At 42.2% G+C, this 27168-nt stretch overlaps 1 protein-coding gene and 1 long non-coding RNA gene across 4 annotated transcripts in view; one reads left to right on the top strand and one right to left on the bottom strand.

Moving 5' to 3' along the window:
* Positions 1-27168, top strand: part of LOC128414096 (uncharacterized) — a 270502-nt gene that overhangs the window by 67591 nt on the left and 175743 nt on the right. The gene's annotated exons all lie outside the window — the stretch shown is intronic.
* Positions 1-27168, bottom strand: part of STK32C (serine/threonine kinase 32C) — a 158397-nt gene that overhangs the window by 56175 nt on the left and 75054 nt on the right. For 2 of the 3 annotated variants that reach the window (XM_053388820.1, XM_053388821.1), the window contains exon 2: positions 10237-10292. In XM_053388820.1, coding sequence (XP_053244795.1) covers positions 10237-10292 — 56 coding nt within the window. Of the gene's footprint in view, positions 1-9427; positions 9500-10236; positions 10293-27168 lie in introns of all 3 variants that reach the window. The other variant, XM_053388819.1, reaches the window with a different exon arrangement.

Here is a 27168-nt window from a genome sequence, read left to right as displayed (position 1 = left end):
TGGCCTTTGTCTATTTCTGCCACATATCTGCTTAGGAATACAGTGGGGAGAAGTGAGGGCCCAGGTACACAAACACACAAAAGGCAGCCACTCTTATGAGGAAAGGAGAGGTCAGACAGGTCAAGATTTTCATTGTTAAATCTTCATCCTCTCTAACTCATGCCGTTGACAAAGGTCTGGCTCCACAAAGCAATTCAAAAACAGAATATTCCCACACTGCACTTAAGCTAAGGATGCTGAAAGAAACTGCAGCACCAGAAACTTAATGAGGGCAAAGCTGATTTCTGCTCCAGTGAAGAAATGAAACATTTCCTGTCTGGGTTTGCCTGGATAGATGGGACTGTATTTACTGGCCTTGACCTATGCCCAAGGATGAGAGAGAAATCTGATTCAGTTTGCATTTAAAGGCAAACCTACCTAATTGGTACCAGCCAAAACTAGGCTAAAGTGTCACACAAAAATTCATATATTAGTGAAACCAACATAAAATACATCATATGGGGGGAAACTACTTTGTAAAAATGTGTATATTAGGTAGAATTGCATACAAAGATGTGTATGTTAGGAGAAACTCAGTCTAAAATACTGAAGAATTTTCATTAAGTCTTTTTTTCCCTAAAAGGAATTGCAGGTGGATGTGGAAATAAGGAGAATGGAACTTAATACTGGAAAAATGAGAATGTGGGAGAAACCAAATTTGAGATAGTCATTCATCCCTTCCTGTGCCTCAAGTCCACACTGACCAGGGTACCCTCAGCAGAAGTTGATTCATATGAGCATTTAACTCATGCAAGTAGACCTACTTGGAGGCATCTGAGCTGATAGAGGCATGAAGAATGAGGCAGCGGCAGCAAGTACAGACCCACTTCCTTCCTCATGCAATTCTATTCACATGAGTACTTAACACTCAACTATGTATGGAATACAGATGGTATCTATAACTAGCCTGTGCCACGATGCCTCCTGTAATTGAAATCCTTAATATATCTGATTCTCAGTGGTGAGAAATTTATTTCCCCAAAGAATGTTGTAAAACATGTGGTCTAAATGTATGGCATTATATCCTGGCAATTTCTAATCTGAGGGAAAGAGCTTTGTCATAATGTTAATTATTTTTTATCAGTTTCATTATATGCTTAATGAGAAATAAAGGTGCAAATGTTCAAAGATAATTATACATATTGCCTAGTATATACCAACTGTTGGTGACCTGGATTCCTGCTAGTACCTGCTTGGGAAACAGGTATCCATGGGAGGCAGTTAATGAAAACTGTTCCTTGTTACTTGTGTAAGATGCCAGAAGCCTTGAATCAGAGCCTTGGCAACACAGCACAGAAACCTTTGCTCCCTGCGCCACCATGGAAGAAGGAGCTATTGGTCTGCTCTTGGCTGCACTGTGTGATATGTCCAGATTTAGTACTACTGCCCTTCAGCAGACTTGAGGAACCAACAGGCGCCCAGCTGAGATATTGATCCTGGTTTGGTTCCTCAGTCTGAGTTGCCCCTGAGAGAAGATAATTTGGCCTGCCTGCTTCCTTACTTGCTCACTCCAGAACCTGACCAACAGCCTGTTTTCAACCACATCATATGCCTCTTACCAGTTTGGTTCTCATCTGCCTGCATTAAAACCAGGCCATTATTGAGCAATAGATATTATTTATGTAAACAGTTTTAATATGCCTGCATAGTGGCAAACATAGTATGTAATCTAAGCAACATACAATGACATTATAAAAGAATACAGTTTAATGACCTTTGAAAACAATAAGGCCAGTACACTCATAAAACAAAAATATGACAAAATGAAAGTAGCATTATCTCCACAGCCCAATCAAAATAATCTCATAAAAGCAGCAGAGAACAAGTTTGAAGGTTAATATGCATAGTAGACACATGACCACAGCTCAGAGCAGCATCACTTCATTCCCACTTCATTCTGCTGTGTTTGTCTAGACCAAACGGTTGTAAAGGCAAGGAAGCAATGAAACTGAAGGAAATTGTGCTTGTCAACTCCAGATGTTTTTGTGTGATTGTAATATTACTCCACATGTGATCAGACTAAGAGGGGGAGGAGGAATGTTGAAGCTGCAAACTATATACGCACTCATCAGACAGCAAGTCTCATTTAAGTCAAAGGGACTTATATCTGAATAGGCACATTTGGTATTTTGCTGCTAGTTGCCTTGGGCCCTTGATCTGGCCCAGCCTATGTGTACATATCAGGTTTTCTCTTGCCATCATGTTATCAGGCTCAGTGCGACAAGATTTTTATTACAAATGATTATAGGAAAAGCAACCAGAACAAAGAACTTTGTTGTAGAATTTGAATTTCTGGGTTGCAGGATAGGATATTTTAGAATATAAATCCATGATCCGTGGTTTGAGACTGAAGTTAAAATCTTGTTTTTATTATGTATCCTACTTCAAGAAACCTAGTCTGAGTCCAAAAGCTAATAATCAATCAGCTGATTTATAGATCAAAGCACATTCCACAGGGTCTGTTTCTGTTCGGAAAACAGCTTGCTTCAAGAACATGTGTGCCTGGGTAAAGCCTTTTGTGGATTGCGATGTTCCTCATTGTAATCTAGGCTTAAAATGAAAGACGACTGGGCCAAGAGAAGCCCTGAAGAACTAGGCTGTGGGAAGGATTAGCTATGTAATTTATATTCTGCTCTTCCAGCAAAAAGCTCAGAGCAGCTTACATGGGCCAGCAAGAAGTTTTTTATTCAGGTCCACGGGTGCTCATAGACCTTTTTTGGATTACTCTACACAGGAGTAGAAGACTGAATGGAAAGTATAGAACTTCTTCATTGCATAAACCGATGGCTCTAGGCCAGGGGTAGAGAACAATGTGGCCCTCCAAATCTTGCTGGGCTAGGTGAAGAAACTGTATCTTTATGAGGATAAATATATATGTAAGGATGTTTCTATGCTATAAAAACTGTTAGGTTTGTAAACAGTTAACTGTGTAAAAGGGGGGAAGTGGTCTTTTACTTCTCTCTGAAGCAAGAGAGATATATTGTACTGCCAGGAAGCTGTGGAACTGATACTGTTGCTAATGAGGTGTCATTGTAACTTATGAGGTTTCAGCTGTAACAGTGGTAGAACTCATCTTTTATCTGAATCAGTAGAATCTAAAAATTCAGGTTCTGACAAGTCCCTTTGTGGGCATTTCATTCAAACTTACTGGCCCATAGTTATAGGTCAATGATATTTTGGAAATCCAGTGAGACCATAGCAATTGGTGAGAAAAGGAGGAAGCTCACCAGATGCCAGTGAAGGCCTGTATTGGTGCCCCCAAGCTCTGAGCTTTCATGTTAATTTTCTGAGTCCCTCTAATGGGATCTTACACCTTGAAGCAGATATACAAATTGGGCTGTAATCAACTATTTCAACTCATGAGTCCTGCTAGCAGAAGCTAGTGCAAAGTCTTCTAGTAGTGCCATGGGGCTTTTTGTCCCCCCCCCTTCTCCCTGCATATCCCCATCACCCCTCCTACAAATTGGCTCGGGGGGATGAGGGGGAACCCATGGGGGGGGGGAGAAGGGAGATTGCTGCAGCTGGCAAGCTGATATGCTGATGGAAAGATCGCCTTAGAACTATGCTGAATTCCACCCATTGAAAAGAAAAGGGACAGGTTGGTGGTCCAGCAGTGAAACATCTCACCACATGGTGATCCAGAGATGGAATCCTCTACAATCTGATGGGTGGAGTAAGTAAAGCTCCATGCTCTTGTATTACATCAGGAATGGCTTCATTGTGTGGGTTGGTTTCTTTATGTACGGATATATATATATTGTGTGTGTGTGTGTGTGTGTGTGTGCGCACGCGCGCGCTTGCTTTGCAAAGCAAGAGCTTATTCTAAAGTAGTGAAAAAAGGAGAAAGCATAAGTACATTTTGCTGTCAAGCAAAAAAATAAAAGAAATCTAATTGGAACTGATACTGAGACATTTTCGAAACTGATTGTACTTGCAGTATTTCTACAGTGTAGGCCTCGGTGACCTTTATATAAGTAGATTAAAGCTTTGTCATTCTCATCTGCAAGCTCTGTGAATTATTAAAGCCATACAATCATAAGGTTAAACTACTTCTGAACAGCAAACTACATTAGACGTGAGCCTTTCTTAGGAAGGTCATGCAAAAGCCATCTTCCTCGGAGAGGATGCAAATGAGGAAATTGGTAGAATTTGAGGCTGATTCACCCATCAGTTGATTCAGTTCATCGGCTGCCACTTAAGAGGTGCAGTCCTATCAACACTTAACTGGTTGTAAACCCAATTGACCTCAGTGAAGGGTTGCTTCTGAGTAGACATAGGACTGCACTGTAAGTGACTCACACGGCTGCATGTGTCAACCACAGATTGAAGAGATGGTTAAAAAAAACCAAAAAACAGTTCTCTGTGGTGTTTGCTGGGTAGCAGCCACTTCACACTTGTATGTCATCAGTTTATGCTGCAGCTATCAAATGATAAACATGGATGTGTGACTCTGTCCTTGCTCCCAGGTAAGTGTGATTGGCACTGCTGCATATATGCTCCCAGCATCAATTAAAAACACGGGCTTGAACAGCAAATGTTACTGCTAAAAAAAAATGTTAAAGAAAATGAGAGTTCCTCTCCAGTGCATGATTGCTTAAATACAAGGAAGGTATGTCTGTATCAGTTTCAGTTTCTCACTTTTTCCTATCTTGTGTGTAGATCACAATGTTTCCATATCAGGTTGTGATATACAAATACCAACACACACACACACACACACACACACACACACACACACACCTTGTACACATTTCTCCTAATATACATATTTTTGTGCAATTTTGTCTAATAAACATCTTTCTGAGGCATTGTTGTCTAATATATTGTATGTTTGTATTTTCACGAATATATGCTCTTTATGCACACTTTTGCCTAACATACATATTTCTGCACAAAGTTTGGGTTGGGACACTGCATCTCATAATTCAGAAAAGTGTGAGTTTTGGAGGATAGCTGCATTTTGGTTCACATACTGTTTTGAGGAGCGTGGATTAGAGAGATTCTTATTGAAGCTCAAGCAAAACTAAATCTTACAATTGGCTTCTGTTTAACGCATATTATTTTATCAACAACTATGTCTATATTTAATTGAATTTAGCTGTTCTATGTTCAAATCCAGCAGCTGCAAATTTATAATTCGACCTACTGAGTTGCACCGGCTTCCCTTAGCAATAGTAGTTTTATAAATGAACAAAATGCTCCAATTATTTATGCACTAAATCCAGGGCCAGCTCCAAGTTAAAGTGAACTGGATTCACTCTGTTGGATCTTCTCCTCTACTGATATGTCCTGGTGGGCTTACCTGAGAGTGGTAGTCAACCACTGTGGCAGCAGCAATGCTCCAAGAAGCATTGGATGGCTGGGTCTAGCTGTCATTTACATTGTCTACAATGTCCCAGAGTAACAGTACCTAGGAGGAATTGCTGAAAATATAAATGGTGGCTATACCCATCTGCCTCATGTCCCAAAGCAGGTGTCAGCAGTTGTGCCCCACCTCAGCACTGGTGCCCCAACAGCTGGCCAAGGATGACAGATATGGAAGCCCATCTCAATGAAGTCTCAGTGGCAGGGGACTACTGATTTCTCCTGTCATTACTCTGCTTTACTATACAGCCATGCCTTATAGTAGGCATGGGGAACCTGTGACTCTCTAGATCAGCCTTTCTCAGCCTGTGGGTCCCCAGATGTTGTTGAACTACAACTCCCATCACCCCTAGCTAGCAAGGCCAGAGCTCAGGGATGATGGGAGTTGTAGTTAACAACATCTGGGGACCCACAGGTTGAGAACCTCTGCTGTAGATGGTAGAGAGAAAGGTTGTGCTGTCACTAAGTATTAATGTACCATTTAGGTGCACTTGGAGTGGGTTATACTGTTTCATTCACTGGTTTCTTACTAAAAGATGTGTACATCTCTTAGGTAAATAGAAATTTTAATTTGATGGAAATATACTCCATTAGAGTTGCATATATTTCCATTTTAACAAAATAAATTAAAATAAATAAATAAATAAATAAAATTCCTTTCAGTAGCACCTTAGAGACCAACTAAGTTAGTTATTGGTATGAGTTTTCATGTGCATGCACACTTCTTCAGATACCGTTTTCATTTTAAGATAGTGCTCACAAAACCATAGCTACAAACTTTTTACACACACACATATGTATTCCCGGTCCCTTTTTTCCATGCAATCACTCTCCATGAAGTCCCCAAACATACCACCACATGAACAAACAAACAAACACACACAAACATGCACTGCACTCAGCATGCAGTTTCCATGATAGTGGCAGCATTGCTTGGAGTCCCCAGAATTACAGGAAACCCTTGCTGAACGTATCCATGTACTGAACCCCAAACGTCTGTTTGCAGACTGGGGCATGCAAGGAGTGATCATGTGGGACAAGAGCAGAGCAGTTGAGAAAATGCTGAATCCCGTGTGAACTGGTCAATTAATCTTTTTTTTGTCGCTGTTCAAAATTTATATATTCTTTAGTAGAAAGTCCAAAATTAGAATTTTTATTTCTCCTTCTCAGAGAGGAGATAAATAGATTGGGTGGGAAGAGACATGTGTTCACTCTAACTGGGTTAGTGAATTTGTAAAAGGAGGAAAAAATCCTGTAACTTGCATTTCTAAAACTATTTGGAAAAAGCCCATTCAGCTAAAACATAATTAGGTTACAGTTGCAAGACCTAACATAGGCAATGTGGGAGCCACTTCTCCCTTCCATGTATGCGAATACCAGGCAAAGGCACACCCGGTTGCTGGCAATACTGACCCCCACTGGGAGTGCAAAAGTCACCTATCAGACGATGGAATGTATGGCATATGTGTGTAGTGACATGCCACTGCTGTTGTGGGGAGATCGAGTATGGAAGTAGCTTCTTGTCCGTCTTGCACGGTGGCACAAAGGAATGCAAGTAGTTTCACCCTTCCTCCTCACTTTGCCCTCACTCAGGACGCTTCAAGTACTTGGGTCACGTAAAATGTACTAATTTCTAATGTGGTTATTATGGTAAAGTTATGGGGTGGTGGGTTTTTTTTGGGGGGTTGCTGATACTGCTCGTTGCCAGGGGCCCAAGGGGCCCTAGGTACATCTCTGATACCAGGACTACATCGGCAGGGCCCATACGAAGATTTCTCACCCTATCATAACCAGGCCAGCAATGGCGCTGTGGGTTAAACCACAGAGCCTAGGACTTGTCGATCAGAAGGTCAGCAGTTCAAATCCCAGCGACGGGGTGAGCGCCCATTGCTCGGTCCCAGCTCCTGCCAACATAGCAGTTTGAAAGCACGTCAAAGTGCAAGTAGATAAATAGGTACCGCTCTGGTGGGAAGGTAAACGGCGTTTCCGTGCGCTGCTCTGGTTCGCCAGAAGCGGCTTAGTCAGGCTGGCCACATGACCTGGAAGCTGTACGCCAGCTCCCTCAGCCAATAAAGCGAGATGAGTGCGCAACCCCAGAGTCAGCCACAACTGGACCTAATGGTCAGGGGTCCCTTTACCTTTACCTCAGGTTAAGAACCTAATTTGTTCTGGAGGTCTGTTCTTAACCTGAAACTGTTCTTAACCTGAAGCACCACTTTAGCTAACAGGGCCTCCTGCTGCCATCACGGTGCAATTTCTGTTCTCATCCTGAAGCAAAGTTCTTAACCCGAGGTACTATTTCTGGGTTAGCGGAATCTGTAACCTGAAGCGTCTGTAACCCAAGGTACCACTGTATTTCCAATATAGTCTCTTCTCCAAACCCTCCACCCCCAAACCACAACAGCTTAGTATTTTTTACTGTAGGGAAGAATTCCCCCTTCCTCTGCAGCTATGTATGAAAGGGGGTTTCGCAAACTGGTGTGTGCACATTTATTACAGGGTTAGCCAACATGGCTTTGCATTACAACTCTGACCATATCTGATCATTGACTATGCGGGCTGCGAGTGATGGGGGTTTTGGTCGAACAATATCTGGAAGGAACCATGTTGGCGACCTCTCAATCGGTAACACTTTGACGATGACAATTCTGAAAGAAGGTGGTAAGCCCCCCCTCCACTCTTGCAAAACATGCCCCTGTGCTAAGTGACATGTGCCACTTCAGTAGAGTGGAAAGCAGAGTTGAGTATTCCTTCCCTTTCTCAGTTCAAACCCACCACACTGAGCGCTCCTTCTGAATTTCTCTGGGCCCAGGATGGCATGACCTGGTGCCAGCCATGCTTATATTGTGGTGAATTAGTACATTTGAACTGAACTACACATAATGAAGACAGTTTGAGATAGCATTGTCCCTATATGAGTACACTGTGTCCACGAGGTATAAGATTCAGACTAACAGTAATGTGCACTCAGAAGTAAGTCCTAGCGAATTCTATGAGGCTTATTCCCAGGTAAGGCTGCAATCACCAAAACCCCAATGCAAGGCTGGGAGAGAAAGTTGCAATGAGTGAGAGCATCCCTCTACTCCATTCTGCTGACTCAACCAGCCTTCCATTCTGTTGGCCCAGACCTCCCTCTCCCACCCACCGAACATGGTGGTTTTCTTGCCAGAACGGTCTAACAGAAGGCTCTGAAATGGGGCACTTTGAGGGTAGGACTGAGCCATCTTATCAAAGGAGCAAGACAAGAATTGGGGGGCGGAGTGCAATCTGTGTGAATAAACTTGATATTAAGATTTCCGGAATATTTGCCGCTTAGTAATTTATTTCCAGCACAGATGTATCTTGTGGTTATTTTTTTTTTAAAGTGAGTCTCAAAATGATGGCTCATAGCTGACTTTGTCGTACTAAATAGATATCCTTCAGGATTGTTTAGGGTGGTGATATACATACGCAAAGCAGAATGATGCACAGGGTTTAAGTAGAGGACGGCTTTAAAAACCTGAAAGATACCTTCAAAGCACACACTTCAGTCCAGAATATTTCACACCTCCAGTCACAGGTAAGAATCTGTTGTGGGTTTGAACAACTCTGCTTAAAGTGGAAAGTCTAGCTGTTAAAACAGTTATGCCCGGATGGATTTTCTTTCTAGATTTTGAAAAGGACATGTATTTTCAACCTCTGTCGGGTCATTATTTCTCTCTTGGTGTATTCCTGTTAAATTAATGTGCACCTTCAATGTGTGCCTTTTTATATACGTACTCAACGGATAAGGCATGGCTTTTTATTTCAGTAGCATACTATTACAGGAATATTCAGTAAAAGTAAGAGTTTTGCACATTCTGACACCTGCCTGAACCCACAGACTGCATTTCATTAGCTCTTTTTATTGGGCAATGAATTAAAAGGTTACACAGATCGTAATGGAAATAACAACTCATACACATGAGCCATAACCCATTCTATGAGTCACTGAATAAATTGCACATTGCAAGTCAGCTGATTCCAAGACACTTAGCACTTTTACCTTAAGCTCCCTGATTATTTTTGGATTAGTAGAGGAATAATGTCTTTTGGTTTCAAAGACATTCATCAGGGCCTGAGAAGAGAGATGAGCTTGTCAAAATTAAAATTAAAACAATCAGACATGGGCCAAGTCACTTTTCTAAATAAAGCCTTTTAAAAAGAGATTTGAAATATGACCCAAATCTTGATACAAAGGTTCGGAAGTAGCAGGCAGTTGATAATACAGCCAAGCCCGTGAAATCAGCCCTTAAGTTGCTCTTTTCAGCTGCTATATGCACTTCTAGAACTCAATGGGACTTTGGAATGGACATGTATCAGATTGCACTGTGTGTGTTGTGATGTTTTACCTTGTGATTGTATTGCTATACAGTGCAATATGTATTGTGGTTTCTATGTAAGCCACATCAGCTGTGTTTGCAACAACACTAAGCCAACCCATGACTTAGCATGAGTGTGCAAATATGTTTGCTCCTGGGGTGGAAATCACAGACACTTTGCTCCTTCCTGGACCTTTCAGTTCAGTTGGGCAGCGAAGCGAAGGCTTGGCTTGCCATGATGGGTAAACCAAGCCATTGAGATAGATCATTCCCCCCCTCCTCCATGCCCCCCAATCTTTTCTAGAGGTTCCTCCCATCCTCCAAAACAAATTTGCAGACAGTGAGGAGCATGAAAGGGGAAGGAGCATCTCCTTGCTCTAGGGGTAATCCTTGCACAAGTGCAAACAGTTAATTGAACACCTCCTTTTATCTTTACTACAATGCACTTAATTGCTCCCCCTCCCCACTCTCAAATTACAAACTATTCTCTTACCTTGCCAAAGCTTCCTTTCCCAATTGCTCGAAGTATCTGGAAGTGATCAAAATTCACTGCAAAAAAAGACAAAGAAGTTCTGTCATTTTTCATTAGTTTCCCACTGACGTATTTCATAGAGGTATGCCATTTATAATCATAAATGAGATGGAAGAGTGTTGGGCTTGGATTGCAGAGACCAGGGTTCAAATCTCCAATTCAACCCTGACTTTCCTAGAGTGAATGTGAAAAACAAAATATACGAACCCCGAAGATCCACAAATGTGAGTTGCTTTTTGCTAAAGCACAGTAGTGGAGGATTTTCTAAACTTTTTAAGGTTAAAATATTCATTTAAAACATTCATACACTGCTCTCCTTTACCAACAACAAACCCAGAGCTTTTCAGAACTCCACTGGCAGCATTCTAGACAGTCCTAGACATACACAGACACTCTCAACTACCACACTCTCCTTACACCCACCACAGAATTTGATCTATGCAATTCTTACTTCAATAAAAAAGTGGAATATTTTATCAATAATCAACCAATAATCATCTAAAGGTAAAGGTAAAGGTACCCCCTAACCATTAGGTCCAGTCGCGGACGACTCTGGGGTTGTGCACTCATCTTGCTCTATAGGCCGAGGGAGCTGGCGTTTTGTCTGCAGACAGTTTTTCCGGGTCATGTGGCCAGCATGACCAAGCCGCGAACCAGAGCAGCACATGGAAATGCCGTTTTACCTTCCCGCCAGAGCGGTACCTATTTAGCTACTTGTACTTTGGCATGGTTTTGAACTGCTAGGTGAGCAGGAGCTGGGACCGAGCAATGGGAGCTCACCCCGTCGTGGGGATTCAAAATGCCAGCCTTCTGATCGGCAAGCCCAAGAGGCTCAGTGGTTTAGACCACATAAAAAAACCCACTCATTTCCTCCAATTTTCTCATCTGAGGTGATACAGGCAACCTCTCCCCTTCTCTCACCTAGGGACATTAAGCCCCTCTCCACCAATGGGTTTTCACCCTGTGGGGATTCAGGCATAGCCAACAGCACACATGGAGCACCCCAGTCAATCAGACAAAAATAAATAAAAGTAATCACCCTTAAAGAAAAATAATGTGCACCCCCCCCAAAAAAAGTGGGGGTCAGGTGCTCAAAATAACTGAAGAGGAAACAAGTGATTCCACTACCGCCCACCCAGTTTCCCAAAAATCTTAAATGTGTATACAGTAATCTAGAAACTATACACAGTACTCTAAGCTTCTTGGAGGAAAGGTGGAATAATAATAATATAATAAATAATTGCAATACTATTCAGTCTTTAAAAGGCTGCGGCTTTTGTTTGTGAGTGATGCAACAGAGTCATGGTGAATATGCAGCAGCCCACATACTTGTCACTTCTGTTAGGAGGAAACTAACATTTAAAGAAGAGGCTGTTGGCATCTGCTTAGTTGATTTATGGCTCCATTTGAGTTTTAGCTCCTAGCTAATTCCAGAGCCATAATGGGATATAATGGCAGCTAGGAAGTGTGTTTATACATCACTTTAATTATGTTTAATGTTGCCTGGATCTGCAGACAAAGCAGCTAGAAAATTATTACTACAAGCATAATGACCATGATCTTTAAAAAGTACTCATAGTGTAAGATGTTATGTTACATTTACCTAGCAAAATAAAAATCTATGGCTCCTAAATATAAACATTTTTGCTTTTCCGAATCCTGATTTAAGTCTCATGTGAAGTCAAAAACAGAATCCCACGTCAGTTACACCTTGATTGGCTTAATTTTGTTGTCCTTTCCTGCACATGTTTTATAAGATCTCTGGCATTTTCTAGGAGGTTCTTCACACAACACAATCCGGAAGTAGGAGCTATAACAAAAGGTGGCATTGTGTAGTCCTCCTGTTCAAGATATCAGCCATCCAGCCAAACCTCTTCTAGGATTATTCATTTATTTATACAGGGGTGTAACAACAACAACAACAACAACATTGTGTTAAAGCATTTCTAGCCTGTCCTTCTTCACGAAGAGCTCAGCATATGGGGGCAAAAGACGTAAAAACTAAAATATGTAATGAGCGGATGTTGCTGTTTTGTTTATTAGTAAATAGAATATGAATCCATTATTCTGGGCCAGACTCTGTGATGAGGTATATACGACATGCCCTTCTCTTCTGCTCACTTGAATGGAAAGCACATGGTGGGTGTGCAAAAGGACATATACACAGAACTATTCATTCACTTGAAGTAAATAAGGAAAGCTATGTACATCAAGGCTTGTGTGTGCATCAAGGAAGAAGAGAGATTTGGGGTTGAGGACAATAGCACTAATGCAAATGGCCACCTAACATGAAAATCAGCATTTGGAGATTGCTCATGGGCTCTTAGCGTTTTCAGAGGAGCTGTGAGGGAAAGGATGATCTGTTGTGGGCGAAATATTGTTCCACACAGGATAGAAAGCAAAAGTGTGCTATTTAAAAAATCCTATTCCTGGTTCCCACTGATTTGATCAAATTTAGCAGCAGGCCAGTTTCATACCAATGTAGGCAGTCCTTCAAATGCTCAACCTACTTAGATAATGTGAGTTTTTACGTGGTTAGGTGAATCCTGGCTCAGACTGACTGAGCTGTTCTGACGAAAGGCTAACAAAGGAGAATAGGCAAGATGGAGAGATGGGGGACACTTCATTCCATATTTGAATTCAAAATAACTTGCCAAACTATTGCTTGCAGGCTTCTCCTTCTCCTTACTGGAGTTGGAGAACCAAGATTACAGGAAACCAACAACCTGAAGCCCCCTCTCTCTGCCACCCCTACCACCCCCTACATCTCTTTATATTCACCACGGTTCACTGTGCCTTTTTCATGCTGGATGCGCAGCGTTTCTAAAAATGACAACACGTCTCCACAAAAGATGTGATTATTCTAAAAATAGAAGATTCTAAAGTTGCTGGGAACAATACATAGTTTTACTTTCTTTTTTAGAGAGAAAACTGCCTTTCACTAATGACTCAAATAGGAACGATTTGTAATCACCAATATAAATGGGCAGAGGAGAGTTTCATGACATGCAGCCGTCACAAGTAAAGAGATGACAGCTGTTGCCTATTCAGAGAGGACCATTCTCACCCACTAACGTGTCTTCGGGGTGACACAGTTTTGACATCGGCAATCCATTATATACCACAAAGCTTTTGGCTCGAGGTTTCCGTAGAGAAACTGGAGGGGTCACGAGTGCTGGGAAACGCTCTGCAAATTACAAAGGAAGCAGAATGCAGCAAAGTTACATAACTACATAAACCTGGTTATGAAACTTGAACTGCAAATTACATAGAATATTCTATGGGCTGTTTCTTGTGAAAACAATACTGTTCATTATTTCTCTCAATTACTCTGGCAATTCATGTCCAGCCTCTCTTACAAGAGAGGAGGTGCTGGTCAAGAGACTGAACATTTGGCAATGGAAGCCTTAGTGGAAAGCAGATAATAGAGGAATTCCTATTTTTACCTAATGCTCAGCAAAATGGTATAAACTCGGTATATCATTGTATTTTAAAAAAACAGCAACAGTAAGTTGGGCAAGCTGGCCCTTCCCTGCCAACATTCACTGGAATAAGCACTGTATAGCCATCTGGCTTTGAACTTGGTGGTCAATAACCAGAACCTTAAGAGCTGCATTCATATAGCACCACGGTCAGTTCCAAATAACTGCTCATTACAGGCATTTCTGTTTATGATTCAATCTGATAGACAGGAAGATAAATGCCAATCCTTCCTCTATCCATTGCTATAATCACCGTCATCAGTAATATTGCTCTGCTTTCCTTTGAATCATATCAGCAAGGTCAAGGGAGGGGTCTTGTCAACTGGGCAGCCAAGGACTTCCATACACACTGCCCAGGCTTGGACCCTGGAAAGGTCACTTTGGTGCTGCTAATGCAATGGTTTGACTTCACCCCCGGAGGAGCACTCCCTTGTCTCACTCCATTGTCTCTCGAGACACACAGATGGCAACAACAACAGTAGTAGTGGCTGGTAGGGGCAGTGCTGCTTACCTGACTTCCCATCACTGCCATCACGGTGGTGTACTAGGTGGGGTGAGGTGGCAGTGAGGTTGGTGCAGTGCAAACATGCCAATGGAGCCAATCTGACCCCCCCCCCATTGGTGTGTTTGCACCATGCCTGCCTCACTGCTGCCTTGCCCCTTATCCTCCTGGTGCACCACAGTGATGGTGGTGACTGAAGGTCAAGAAAGCAGCACTGTCCTGCACCACAACCTGCTACTGAGAGTCATCTGTGGCTTTTATTCGAATGCAGATCTGTGAGTCAGAATACCATGAGCCACACTGAGGCAGATTGGGAGGGAAAGTAGAACAAGATCACCCTTTTTACCATGAGACTTGAGGCGACTTCTCTGTAGTGCTGGAAAGAAAGTAGCAGCTACCAGCAGAATGCAGGTAGTGGTAGCAGATCCTGCTCTGCTTGAGGCTTCAGAATGGCTTGCACAGGTCCTACAGGTGTCTAACTGCAGGGATAGTCAACAGGGTGGACTAAAACTCTTTTGATCCCTGATCATTGGCCATCCTAGCCAAGGCTGACGAGAGTTTGAGTCCAACAACTTCTGGACAGTGTCATGTTGGCTACCCCTGAATGATAGAATAAATGTAAGTCATTTTGGTTTGCATACATATGGTGTGGGAAATGGTTTATGTAAAGGTTATTTCATTAGAAAATGAACTATGTTGGCCAGACTTCGCTACACATAGGCACTCCAGAGAGAATGCAGCAAGTGTTGGTGGGGATTCAAAATGTAAAATTATATTTGCATCTTAAATATCATTTCACCATCTTGCAGATCTTGGGTGGCAAAGAGAAAACAAAAAAACAAAAACAAACTGAACCTGAATTACATGATTTGTGTTTCAACAAAGTGTTCAAATGTGTATAAGCTGGAGCATGGTTTCGTATTGTGAGGCACATTATAAATCATTTTTAAAAAGTGCCGTTCACAAAATCTTCTTAGGCCACAGGTTGCAGGGCATTTGCACAGTAGAAGTTGCACTGAGGTCAATGGCATAATTCTAAGGCCCTGATCTGATGAAAAGCCAGTTGTGCTTAAGTTCCACTGAAACCAATGTGACAAACTTCACTGATTTCAATGGAATTTCAATACTACAAACTTTAGTTGGATCAGAGCCTAGGAATCATGCCACTGATTTCAATGAGACTTCTTTAGCTGAGTTATCTGAATACAGTATAATAAAGAAAGGGAACAGAAGACTACTTTCAAGTCAATTGTTGCATAAAACCTCTTTAACAGGGTTTTTCTGTTGTTGTTATTATTCCATATAGATGAAAGTAGGATTTGGAAGTTTATAAGTCAAGGGAAGTGAATTCAGCATGTGAAAAAGCCATTGGGGAAAGGGTGAGTGTTAGACCTTTGACTGGAAAAGAACATGTGTTCCCTACATATTTGCAAATCACACACCCCCCTACCTTTCAAAAGCAGAGTGAAATATTCACGTGGCTAGAGGCAAGGATTCAGAAACTGAAAATTGTGTCAGAAAACCACTAAGGCACTTCTAACATCTTTCTCCGTGAAACCGCATCTTGGCTGCACAGCTTCCAACATCCTCATGAGTCATGCAACCACTGGTGCCTAGTATACCTTTTAATTGCGGAAGCAAAGAACGGTGAAAAGAGGCAGGTATTCCAATCTGAATTAGTTTTGTGGCTGTCCTGTAATAATGCATGGCAGCACCATTTGTCTATGCCCCTTTGCCCCCACCCCTTTTGGTACCCACAATTACTCTTCGGCTGATGTGATGCTGAGGACACACAGCATGTCATGGTTCCATGGCTCGTCTGCATTTTCACAGTTCCTTATACGAACTTCAGAAGCCAGAACTGAAATGATTAAAAAATGGGTGATATGCAACTCAATCTTACTAAAGAGTAGACTCACTGAAATTAACTTCTTCATGTCCATTGCCTTCAGCGAGTCTACTCTGAGTAAGTCTTAGTGAAATACCACCAAGGGTGTAGAAGAACAGTTCTGGCAGCATGAACATAAAGTAGCTGCTTTGTTTCACGCTAAAGGTGCAGAACTATTCGCCGAAAACTAAGTGGCTTCTGCATATGTGCAAATTATGAAAAATGTAGGATTTCATTAATAAAGTGCATTAATTAAACTGTGCAATGCTTTTGTTTTGTAACTGAAACAGTGTGAGTTCTTTCCCCCAAACATGTACAGCAGGCTCTGTTTTAACAACTCCGTTAAATTAATAGCCTTTTCAAATAAGCACTGTTTTTATTACTGCCTTCCTGCTAGGGACTAAACTGTGAATAAGTTGCACTTAGGGATATAAAACTTTAATACATAACCACATTAACCACGGATGATGATTCTGGCCTGCTTTACCTTTCCTTAAACCCGCGCTGAATTTAAACACTTCTGCTGCTTATTGCCATGATCATTGCTGATCATTGCTCTCTGGCTTATGTCATGGTATTGTGTTGTGCCAGAAGCAGTTTAGTCATGCTGGCCACATGACCTGGAAAGCTGTTTGTGGACAAACGCCAGCACCCTTAGCCTGAAAGTGAGATGAGCGCCACAACCCCATAGTCACCTTTGATTGGACTTAACCAGCCAAGGGTCCTTTACCTTTTTTAAATTCCTCAATAACCAAGAACAATCTTTAAAAAGGCATCACTACACTTTCCATTCACTTCATTGCTAGGAATAGGGCTGTAAGACTGGTAAGCTGATAAAGTATAAATCCTAAGGCTTGCTCTACCAGCACCAAAGTGCACTGCATGAATTGCATCAAACTCCCAAACCATTACACTGAATAAGTAAGATAAAACTGCTGCAGTATCACAATGTGTCAAATGCGCCATTATGTTGGAATCGCTGTGACTTTGTGATGCCTTTGCAGACAGTTACTGTATGCCAGCACAAATGATTAGAGCAACACACACTATACAAGAGCTGATGATTATTTTAATACAATTGGTATTGGTGCTGAGATGGTAGCTTCCTTAAACACTACCGAATAAAAAAGTGAAAGGAGCTTCAATCCAGCTCAGTCCTCTGCATGCATGGAAGAGATCTGCACATATTGAAAGCAATTGGGTACATGCTGCACCAGAACCTGACAAGTTCATTTTAATAAAGAACTAGCTCTAAAAAAGAACTTGCATTGCTGCAGGTGCCACGTAATGCTAACACATTCTGCAGTTGTAAGAGATCAGTCTTTTAGTTTGGCAACACCTACACTGTGGAACTCCCTGCCTATTGAAATCAGATAGGCCTTTTCTTTGTACTCTTTCTGCTTAAAACATTTTTGTTTAAGCAAGCAAATTTGGACCTGTAGAAGTTACGAGTGTTTAAATCGGTTTTTGGCTTATTGTTAATTATGTAACTAGTTAGTATATGTGGGGAGGGGTTTAAAGAGGGGGGAAATCCCTGTTTTGTCTTTTATTGATAATTTTAAGGGTTTATTTTACTTTGTAAAGCACTCTGAGGTTTAATGATAACCAAACAGCACATACATTTTGCTGAATTGATTAAATAACGAACACGTGCCTTAACTGACTGAAATAAAACACTGAAATCCATGGGTTTTAAAATGCATCTAATTCTGTGTTAAAATTGTGGTTAGCATGTGTAGCTCATATTTTCTTAAACAAAAACATTGTTTATGGAGTTGTTGCTATGATGCAATTGGCAAGAGGACTGGGGGAAAAGTTGGGAGAAAGGGAGCAGGCACAGCTAACCAGATGGGGGCCCTGTCTTCAAAGGGTGAGAAGGCATGCACACTGATCCACTCGACTGGAGTAACAGAAAGAGCTTTTATAGAATGTCAAACTGCCTGTACAAGTGGGTGGTTTGGCATCTAAGATGCACCTCAGCTCCTGATTAGCTGCCAAGTCTAATTCTGGTTGGGCCACAGTTGCAGCTGAAGAATTTCCATGTAAAGAACACAACGCCTTCATCCAGCTTACTGTTTTGAGACTAAGATCCCAGCATGTAACATTTGTATTTGCTTTCTGTGTAATTATTATTATTATCATTAATAACCATCCCTTTCCCCAGCTATATATTTAACTGTGTTTCTAATACAGTAAAGTTAAATACATATATTCAGTGGTGTGCAGTAATGTAAATAGCGCCATGGATGGGAACTATAGAAATATACCCAGCTAATACTTAATCCATCACAACTTCCTCTAAATGGTATGTCAATCTATGGGGAGTTCAAAACATGTGTCTAAACTAATTCCAAGTTTTACCTTGCAAAATAATAGCCTTATAACACTAAAGTACCTACATCTGACTTTGTAACACAGAAAATGTCAACAAGGTAAAAAGAACTGGAAACAAATTATTTTTGTCTAGGGTAAAGATGGCCTCCGTAGAGCTGCTCTGTAAAGAAGAAAGTTGAATTCTCAAACAATACAGCTGTATGGTCCAAGTTCCAAAAACAAAGCCCTGATTTAAAACAGTTCTTATAAAAACAAATTGTAATTTAACACATGACCACAACACTTGCCAAATTGTTACATGCGCTGGTAACAAAGACTAGGCAACTATTAGGTTATCACCGGCACAGTGCAATTTGGACTTTAAAAATGTGCCACATAATTCCTGGCTTAATTGACCCTTGAGATAAAATTTTAGGACTGCTGCCTTCTGTTGACATCTCCTATAAACTTGGACTGATACCACTCTGTTAATGGCACCCAGCAAGGATAATTTCATGCTTCTTTATCATCCAAATGGCACCCTCTGATGTGGCCAGGTGATAAGCAATCAAATCATTGGTCTCATCCATTGAGTTTCTGGATCAAAGAAGACTGGAATTGAGTGAGAAGAAGCCACATTTCCCACCAGGCTCTTTTCTGGTGGGTTGGGAGAGATCTCATAAGATATCTCTCAGGGAGAGCATAATGCAGAGGTAATCAGTGTGCCAACTGCCAGATGTTATTGGACTCCAACACTTATCACCCCTGACTATTGACCATGCTAGGGGTCTGATGGGCATTGTGGTCCAACAACATTGGCTATCCCTGATCTAATGAGACAACATTTCCATGAATATTCCACATTCTGAAAACCCTCAACTGCAAACCTGTGAAAATTTTGTACGTTCTGGGTATCTTGATGAAGTTGGCCTAATCTTCTCTGGTTTTAGTAGAGTTTAGCAGATATACTTTCTTCCCCAGCTTCTACTTCCAGGGATGAGGAGATACAAATTCTGAACTGGTAGTGGTGGCACTAACAGAGATGCTGAAAGCTAAGGTCTCTCCACGTTGCCCTGTAGTTTAGAACAGGAAAGGGGAGGGGCACATAGAGCATAGGCCAATCCACCTGTCTGTACCTGATTTTACCATGTTATTTCTTTTTTGTGGTGAGCTGGTGTGCGCTAGTGTGATGTGTTTACCAAGAGGCTTAGATAAAATAAAACTGCACATGCCCTGAGACTTTGTGTATTTTGTGGCTTTGAGCAATGAGCATGGTGCTTCACCACACAAAAGCAACATGGGAATAAAATAAAATGACTTTGTTAAGACTTTGCCACATCACAAAATAATGCAAGCATTGGCTGTGAGGAGCCTTTCAAAAGAGATGGAGGCAGTAAAAGAAACATTAAGAGGAAGAGGTAACGGTGCCATATCCTTTATTATATGGGCTTGTACTACTAAAAATACCTACTGCATACTGAAGCACTCTATATTAAAGTCTCTGGAGTTGCAATTTTTATTCTTATCCACATGCACAGAGCATAAAAAGAATCTAAAACATTTAGATATATGAAGTTTGCCTGCATTAAAATCTTTTGCACTTTCATCCCTGGCTTGTAGTAATCTTGACAGGGGTTCGAGCAGACAGCAGGTGAGCATTAAGATGCAAGCTTCATGCACACCCTACAGTCAGCAGAAAGCTTAACTGAAGCATTTCAACCATAAAATGCTAACCCTAGCATTCATTTTCGCAATTCTGCAGGGAAAGAATTGCTTTTTGCCAGGGACTTACACTTCAAAAACAAATGCTTACTCCATTCCTAAATTGCAGAACAGCCCCCATAGACTCTGAGTACAGCCAGAATCAAAATGAAAGGGAATATTCTTAGCTAGCAATCCTATTCACTAAACTGTGGGTTCTTCAGTCCTTGAACAAGTGCAATTCTGAAGTAGAGATAGCTGTGCCCAGTGAGGCCAATAGGAAGGTGGCATGATCATGGGGGAAGGCCCAGTAGGAGATTGCAATGAAGGCAGAGGCACCTCAGAGACCCTAATGTGGGACTGTGGCTAGCCAGTCCATGTGTGACTGCATGCATACCCCTCAATAGTCCCAATTTGAGCAGCACACCCCAGAATCACAGAAGCGAATTCTGGCTTCTGATTAGATCCCAGAATGTCCTGGGGGGGGTTGTCTGCCATGCGCCAATGTGTGGGACCAAAAGATGATTGTATTTTGGTCCAGCGCTTTCGTGCGAGAGCTCAGGAGCAAAACAACTACAACAAGCATCCCAATTTTGATCAGTGGGATGTTAAGAGGGCATGTGACCATAACTCATGAGTGGGGAAGGCACTCTCTTCCACATCCACATCCATTGTCACAGTCTTTTTAACGTGAGCTATATACAAGTATTTACAAAAGCAGTTCATATAGAGTACCTGCACCTTAAAGCAAACGAATATTCTCCACCACAGCACCACCACACCACAGCACAACCACCACAACCACTGTTGAACAGGCTTTCCTTTTAAAACAGGTGATAGCCAATCATATTCCTGCTGAGTCACTCTGACCCAGCACTTCACAGAGTATTGCATCAGCCTGTTGAAGCCTGCAGACTTACTCATCATCCTGTGAATCCCAACACTCCTCCTTAAGTCAAAGGCTTGAGACTTAATAATTCTCTTAAGTCTTGAAATTTAGGAGCATCCAAACATTTTGTATACAAATCCGCCACATTACATTTTGTGTTACAGTGCTGTACCTTTAACACATTTCTTTCCAAAGCATTTTTCACATTTCCGTATCTTATAGCAATATGTTTACTCTTGCTTTTAAAGTTCTGTTGGTTGGCAAGCTGTTGTGCAGCCATGTTGTCACTTAGCACAGTGATTGGCATTTCAGAAGGTATTCCAAGCTCTTTTGTTAGGCAAGCAAACCATTCTATTTGTGATACACATTCGCTTATGGCTGAGTACTCTGCTTCACAAGTACTTGTGGCAACAAATGTTTGTTTCTGGGATTTCCACTGAACCAGGGCATTTCCAATATATATGGCATAGCCAGTGGTAGACTTTCCATTTTCTCTGTCCCACCAGCTGGCATCAGCGTATGCATACACTTGCTGATCATATCCTGTATCCAGCACCAGTTTGTAATCTTTTGTGCCTTTCAGATACCTTAGGATTCTTTTAAGTGCTACCCAATCTCTCTGAGCCGGGTCTGCACTTCTTTGGCTTAACATGTGCACTGCCAATGTTATGTCGGGTCTTGTCCAACAACTTAAATATAACAGAGAACCCAACAGAGAATGAAATGCTGTTGCATTCTCACATTTTTGCCCTTCTGGTTCATTTTTGTACTGGGTAGTTATGGGAGTGTCAACCTCATTTGCCCTCTCCATTCCATATGTCTTCAGTAACTTTTCGATTTTTTCCTTCTGACTCAGAGAGTAGATGCCCTCTTCATTTCTCTGAACCTCTACTCCAAAGTAATTCTGAATCTCTCCCAAATACTTCAGTTTGTATTTGTTACCGAGGCTGTTTATAAACCAGGACACTTGCTTTTGTGCAGTTGTTATTAGACAGATATCGTCAACATACAAAAGTAAATAACAAACACTTCCTTGCACCATTGCTGAATATAAACAGGAATCAGCCAGGCTTTGTTTGAATCCCATCTTTTTCAAAGTTGTGTCTATGCATTCATGCCATAGACGTGCACTTTGGTGTAAACCGTATAGTGCCCTTTGCAGCTTTAACACCATGCTGTCTTTTTCCAGCTCATAACCTGGTATTTGCTGTAAATACACCTCAGCGTCAATAGGAGCATTTAAATATGCTGAGGCAACATCAAAATGATTAACTTTTAACCCTCTCAGACTTGCCATTGCTAAAACTGATTTTACTGTTTCAGCCTTTGCTGTTGGGGCAAACACTTCATCATAATGTATCATTTTCCTTTGTGTAAAGCCCCTTGCAACCAACCTGACTTTCCTCTGACAACTACCATCAGCCAGCTTTTTCACTTTAAAAACCCACTTACAGCTTATGGGCTTTTTACCTTCAGGCAATTCTGTAGGTACAAACACATTGTTGTTTAGCAGAGAGTTATACTCTGCCTGCATTGCCTTTAACCACGCCTCTTTCTCTAGAGTAGGTAACTCTTGCACTTCTTCAACGTTTTCTGGCTCAGTTACACAAACCTGGTTTATGGTGGCTGGGAACCCATAACGGTCTGGAGGTTGACCTTTATTACTTCTTGCATACCTCCTTGGTTCATTAATCTCACCCCCTGGGCTACCTTTAGGACTGCTTTTGGGGTGGGTTGATTCTGGAGATTTACCTCCTCCTGTCCCTGTTGCACTTTCTTTTCCCCCCTGCTCCATTCTAGCAGCTGGAGAAAAATGCTCAACCTTTACCTCCTCCCTTTCAGTTTCTCTGGGAGAGCTGCCAATTCTTAGCTTTGTTTCAGCTGCCTTAACAGGTACGCTCGGCAGTAAAACTTTTTCTGGCAGCAGGTTTGCATGTATCTTGGGCCAATTTCTTTGCTCATTAAAGCTGGCTGATTGACTATAACTCAAAAGATTTTTATCATCGTCAAACCTGTAGGCTTTCGTACCACTTTCATACCCAAGAAATAGCAACTGCTGTGCCCTTTTCCCACCTTTTCTTCGGTTCTTTACAGGTATGTCAACCCACGCCTTTGTCCCAAAGATTCTCAAATGTTGCAAACTGGGACTTTTGTTATAGAGAATTTTATAGGGTATGTCATCTAGTACCCTTGACCACAAGCGATTCCCAATATAATTCGTGGTCTTAATACTCTCAGCCCAGTACTTAATTGGAAGATTTGCATCTGCTAACAATGCTTTCATTTGTGTCTGCAAGACACCTCCCCTACGCTCTGCTACTCCGTTCTCCTGAGGCGTTGCTACATTGGTAAGTCTATGTTTAATCCCTTGGGAACGCAACCAGTTTCTTAGGGAGCTTGCCATAAACTCTCCTCCCCTGTCTGTCTCAATAGAGCACACCTTTTCGCCAAGTTGCCTTTCTACCCTTCTTACCCAGAACTTCAAAGTTTGGGCAACGTCAGACTTTTGCTTTAATGGATAGACCCAGCCAAATCTAGAATAGTCATCCACTAGGATCAAACAGTACTTGTTATGGGAGACACTTGGTGGAAAAGGACCAGTTACATCAGCATGAATCAACTCCAGTGGTTTTTTGGTTTCTCTCTGGCTTGCTCTTGCTACTGGGCAAGCCCTGCTTTTAACCTCCTTGCAGATATTGCAGTCTAAGTAATTATCACAACTTTTAATGTTTTTCATCCCCCCACATAACTCCAATGTTTTGTTCAGCACCTTAAAGCTAGCATGAGCCAGACGCCTGCGCAGGAGATGAATACACATATCATGGGTTGGGACATTTTGCACATTCACAACCTTAGACTCACACTGCAGTACATACATATTCCTGCTTGGCAGGGGGTTGGACTCGATGGCCCTTGTGGTCTCTTCCAACTCTATGATTCTATGATATTAGTTCTAAAGTTAGCATTTGCCAACACTGCCCCATTTTGCTTTATCTGGCACTGATCTCCCACAAAGTTTACTTCAAAGCCTGCTTTTGCTAAGTCTGGAATACTCAGGAGATTGCTTTGCAAACTAGGCACACACAACACATTCCTGAATGTGTGTCCCACCTGTGGGAACACAACCTCCCCCTCACAAACCACATTAGCTTTCTGGCCCTTAGCAAGACTTACATGTTTTTTGTTTGAAGCCCTAGCATCAGTTAGCAATCCTTTTCTTTTACAAAAGGTTTGAGAAGCTCCACTGTCCAGAACCCACAGCACTTCCTTTTCTTGACCATCTGCAGACACCCAAGCGGTAGACTCTCTCTGCTGCCTCCTGTGCTACTGCTGTTTTTGTTGTTTTCTCGGGCAGTCCCGCAGCAGATGTCCACTGGACTTGCAGCAAAAACACCTTTTTACTTTGTTGACCACCGGCTGGTCTGCAGCAGCTCCTCCTGGCTGTTTCTCCGGCTCCCAACACCTCTGCTCTTCCCGGCTGTTGTTCCCTCTGGGATGCTCCAACAGCTGGGCTGAGGTCATCTTTCGCTCTGCACGCCTGTCCTCCTCTGCATACAACCGTCCAGTAACGTATTCCAGTCAGCTTATCAGTCTCTACAGACTCGAGGGAATTGACCAGCATATCATAGCTGTCATCAAGGGAACTCAGGACTATAAAGACTTTCTCCTCTTCCCCCACAGGCCTCCCTCTTAAGGCTAGCTCCTGGAAACAGCCTGTTAGGAATTTTAGGTGGTTCACCAGGGAGTCCCCCGGTTTCTTCCGACACCGGTACAGTCTCCTGGTCAATGTTATCAGTGAGCCAGCTGTCTCTCGCACATGGACAGCCTTGAGCGCATTCCACGCCTCACTTGCCGTCACCTTATCAGCTACATAGACTAGCTGGCTGTCGTCCACTCCAAGAATGATCGTAGCCAAAGCTTTCTCATCCTTTTCTAGCTGGGCCTCTGCTAGTGCCAGCTTTTCATCGTCGTCCTCATCCTCCCCAGGGGGCTGCGGTGGAGTTTCCACCACCTTCCACAGGCCCTCACGCTTGAGGAAGTGTTGCATGTGGACCAAACAGATGCTGTAGCTCGTGGCCGTCAGCTTCTCCAGCAACACGCCAGTTCTGGACTGCTCCATCCCTGCAGCTCACCTCCAGCACCCATGGCTAGATAACTGCCACCTGTACTCTTGCGCAGCGGAAGCGTGCTGGGCCCATAACCCTGTCGCAGTCTTTTTAATGTGAGCTATATACAAGTATTTACAAAAGCAGTTCATACAGAGTACCTGCACCTTAAGGCAAACGAATATTCTCCACCACAGCACCACCACACTACAGCACAACAACCACAACCACAATTACTGTTGAACAGGCTTTTCTTTTAAAACAGGTGATAGCCAATCACATTCCTGCTGAGTCACTCTGACCCAGCACTTCACAGAGTATTGCATCAGCCTGTTGAAGCCTGCAGACTTACTCATCATCCTGCGAATCCCAACATCCATCCCAGCTAATGAACTCTTTCACTTGCCATTACTTTATACCAAGAAGGAAGAACTCCATTACTGGTCTTGGCACTGCATATTTACAGATCCATTGGCAAGGGTCTTCTTCTTCTTTGGCGATCACTCGTACCCGAGTAAGATTGTCTTCCATAAACACGGTTTGAAAAGTGAGTCCATAAGTGACTGTGGAGGCCAGTTCGGGATCCACACCTCCTTCCACAGTGGGGACATAGGTTTCTGGGTGGGAGTTGATCATGGTGAAGGTTTGCCAAGTGTGCCTTCCTCTTAGCGCATTTCTCCCTTTCATCCTGAGTTCGAGTGTCTTCAAAATCCATGACACATTTGTTAAAAGCTGTTCTCCAATTGGAGTACTCTAGCACTCTGGTACTCTACCTCCTCCTTCCACAGGAGACTGCTTTATACCAGTTCAAACTATTTGTCCATCTAGTGTTGTCTATGTTGATTGGCAGTGGCTCTCCAGGGTTCCAGACAGAAATATTTCCCATGCTCTGCATGCAGAACAGTTGCTCTACCCCACGGAGCAACAGCCTTTCCAGTGCTTTGAATGATGCCCCATGAACCCACCTTGGAGAAGGAAGGCTCCTTGCCATGACTGCCAACCCCAACTCTGATATTCCTTCATCAAGAGATGGTGTTTGAGATGACTCTTGGCCTTCTAAGCTACACCTTCCCAACAAAACAGCCACATATCCTTTCTGTGAACATTTGTGCACTGACAATTCGCTTATACAGGGGAAATATCCTAGGCAGAATGACCCCTGTCCTGAACCTATAAAAGCCCATTGGCCTTTTTGTTGATTGTCATGTGAGGATGGGCAATCTTTCTTCAGCTGAGGAATTATTTTTGCTCCGGTTTTATGCTCCGTTTCTCAGGATATGCTCGAGATCTTTCATGCTGACTTTAACCTCATTCATTTCCTCACTGCCAAAGGATTTTGTGTGTGTTGTTCAGGATTCCCTGCCTATCCAGGGCCTGCCAGCTCCACTTTCCTGCCAGACATTCTTTGCCCTCCTGAGCAGCCATAATGGCTTTTCTAAATCACCTGCTGCAAGAGAGTGCCTTCTCTTTTGATTGTTCAAGAATATTTTCTGGCTGAATGCAACAATAAGCAACTTGGAGAAACAGCCCTGGTGGCATGCTGAAAGGGGTAAGAAAGTGAAAGAATGGAAATTTGGGCTCCTGAAGCATCTACTTGCAAGGAAGCCAGCTTTCAACATTTTCATTAGCCCAGCGGAAAGAGCAATCTTGAATAATACAGTGGTTATTTGGCAGAAGTAAAGCAATTCAGTGGGCATCTTCCCTTAATGTCATTGACAAGCAGTGGAATATAAGAGTCTTGTATATCTTTTTATTGATAATTTTAGCTAATGGGACCCCACTGTAAGAAGAACGTATGGTCCTTGCAAGTTACAGGATAAGCGAGCTGAACTTAAATGTCATTGATTTTAAAGAGGGCTAAGTTATATCTTGACTTAATTTTCTCTACTGAACCTGTTCAAGGGTTCATTTTATTTTAACAAGATTTATATACTGCCTATCATCAAAAACTTCTAAGAGGTTCACATAAAACAATGTAAATATTCATTTAACTTTTAAAAAAGAGCAAGTTG

The sequence above is a fragment of the Podarcis raffonei genome, chromosome 5, assembly GCF_027172205.1.
Source record: "Podarcis raffonei isolate rPodRaf1 chromosome 5, rPodRaf1.pri, whole genome shotgun sequence".
NCBI classification, from domain to species: Eukaryota; Metazoa; Chordata; class Lepidosauria; order Squamata; family Lacertidae; genus Podarcis; species Podarcis raffonei.
The sequence above is the reverse complement of the archived record's forward strand: the minus strand, read 5'-3'. Positions and strand labels throughout refer to the sequence as shown.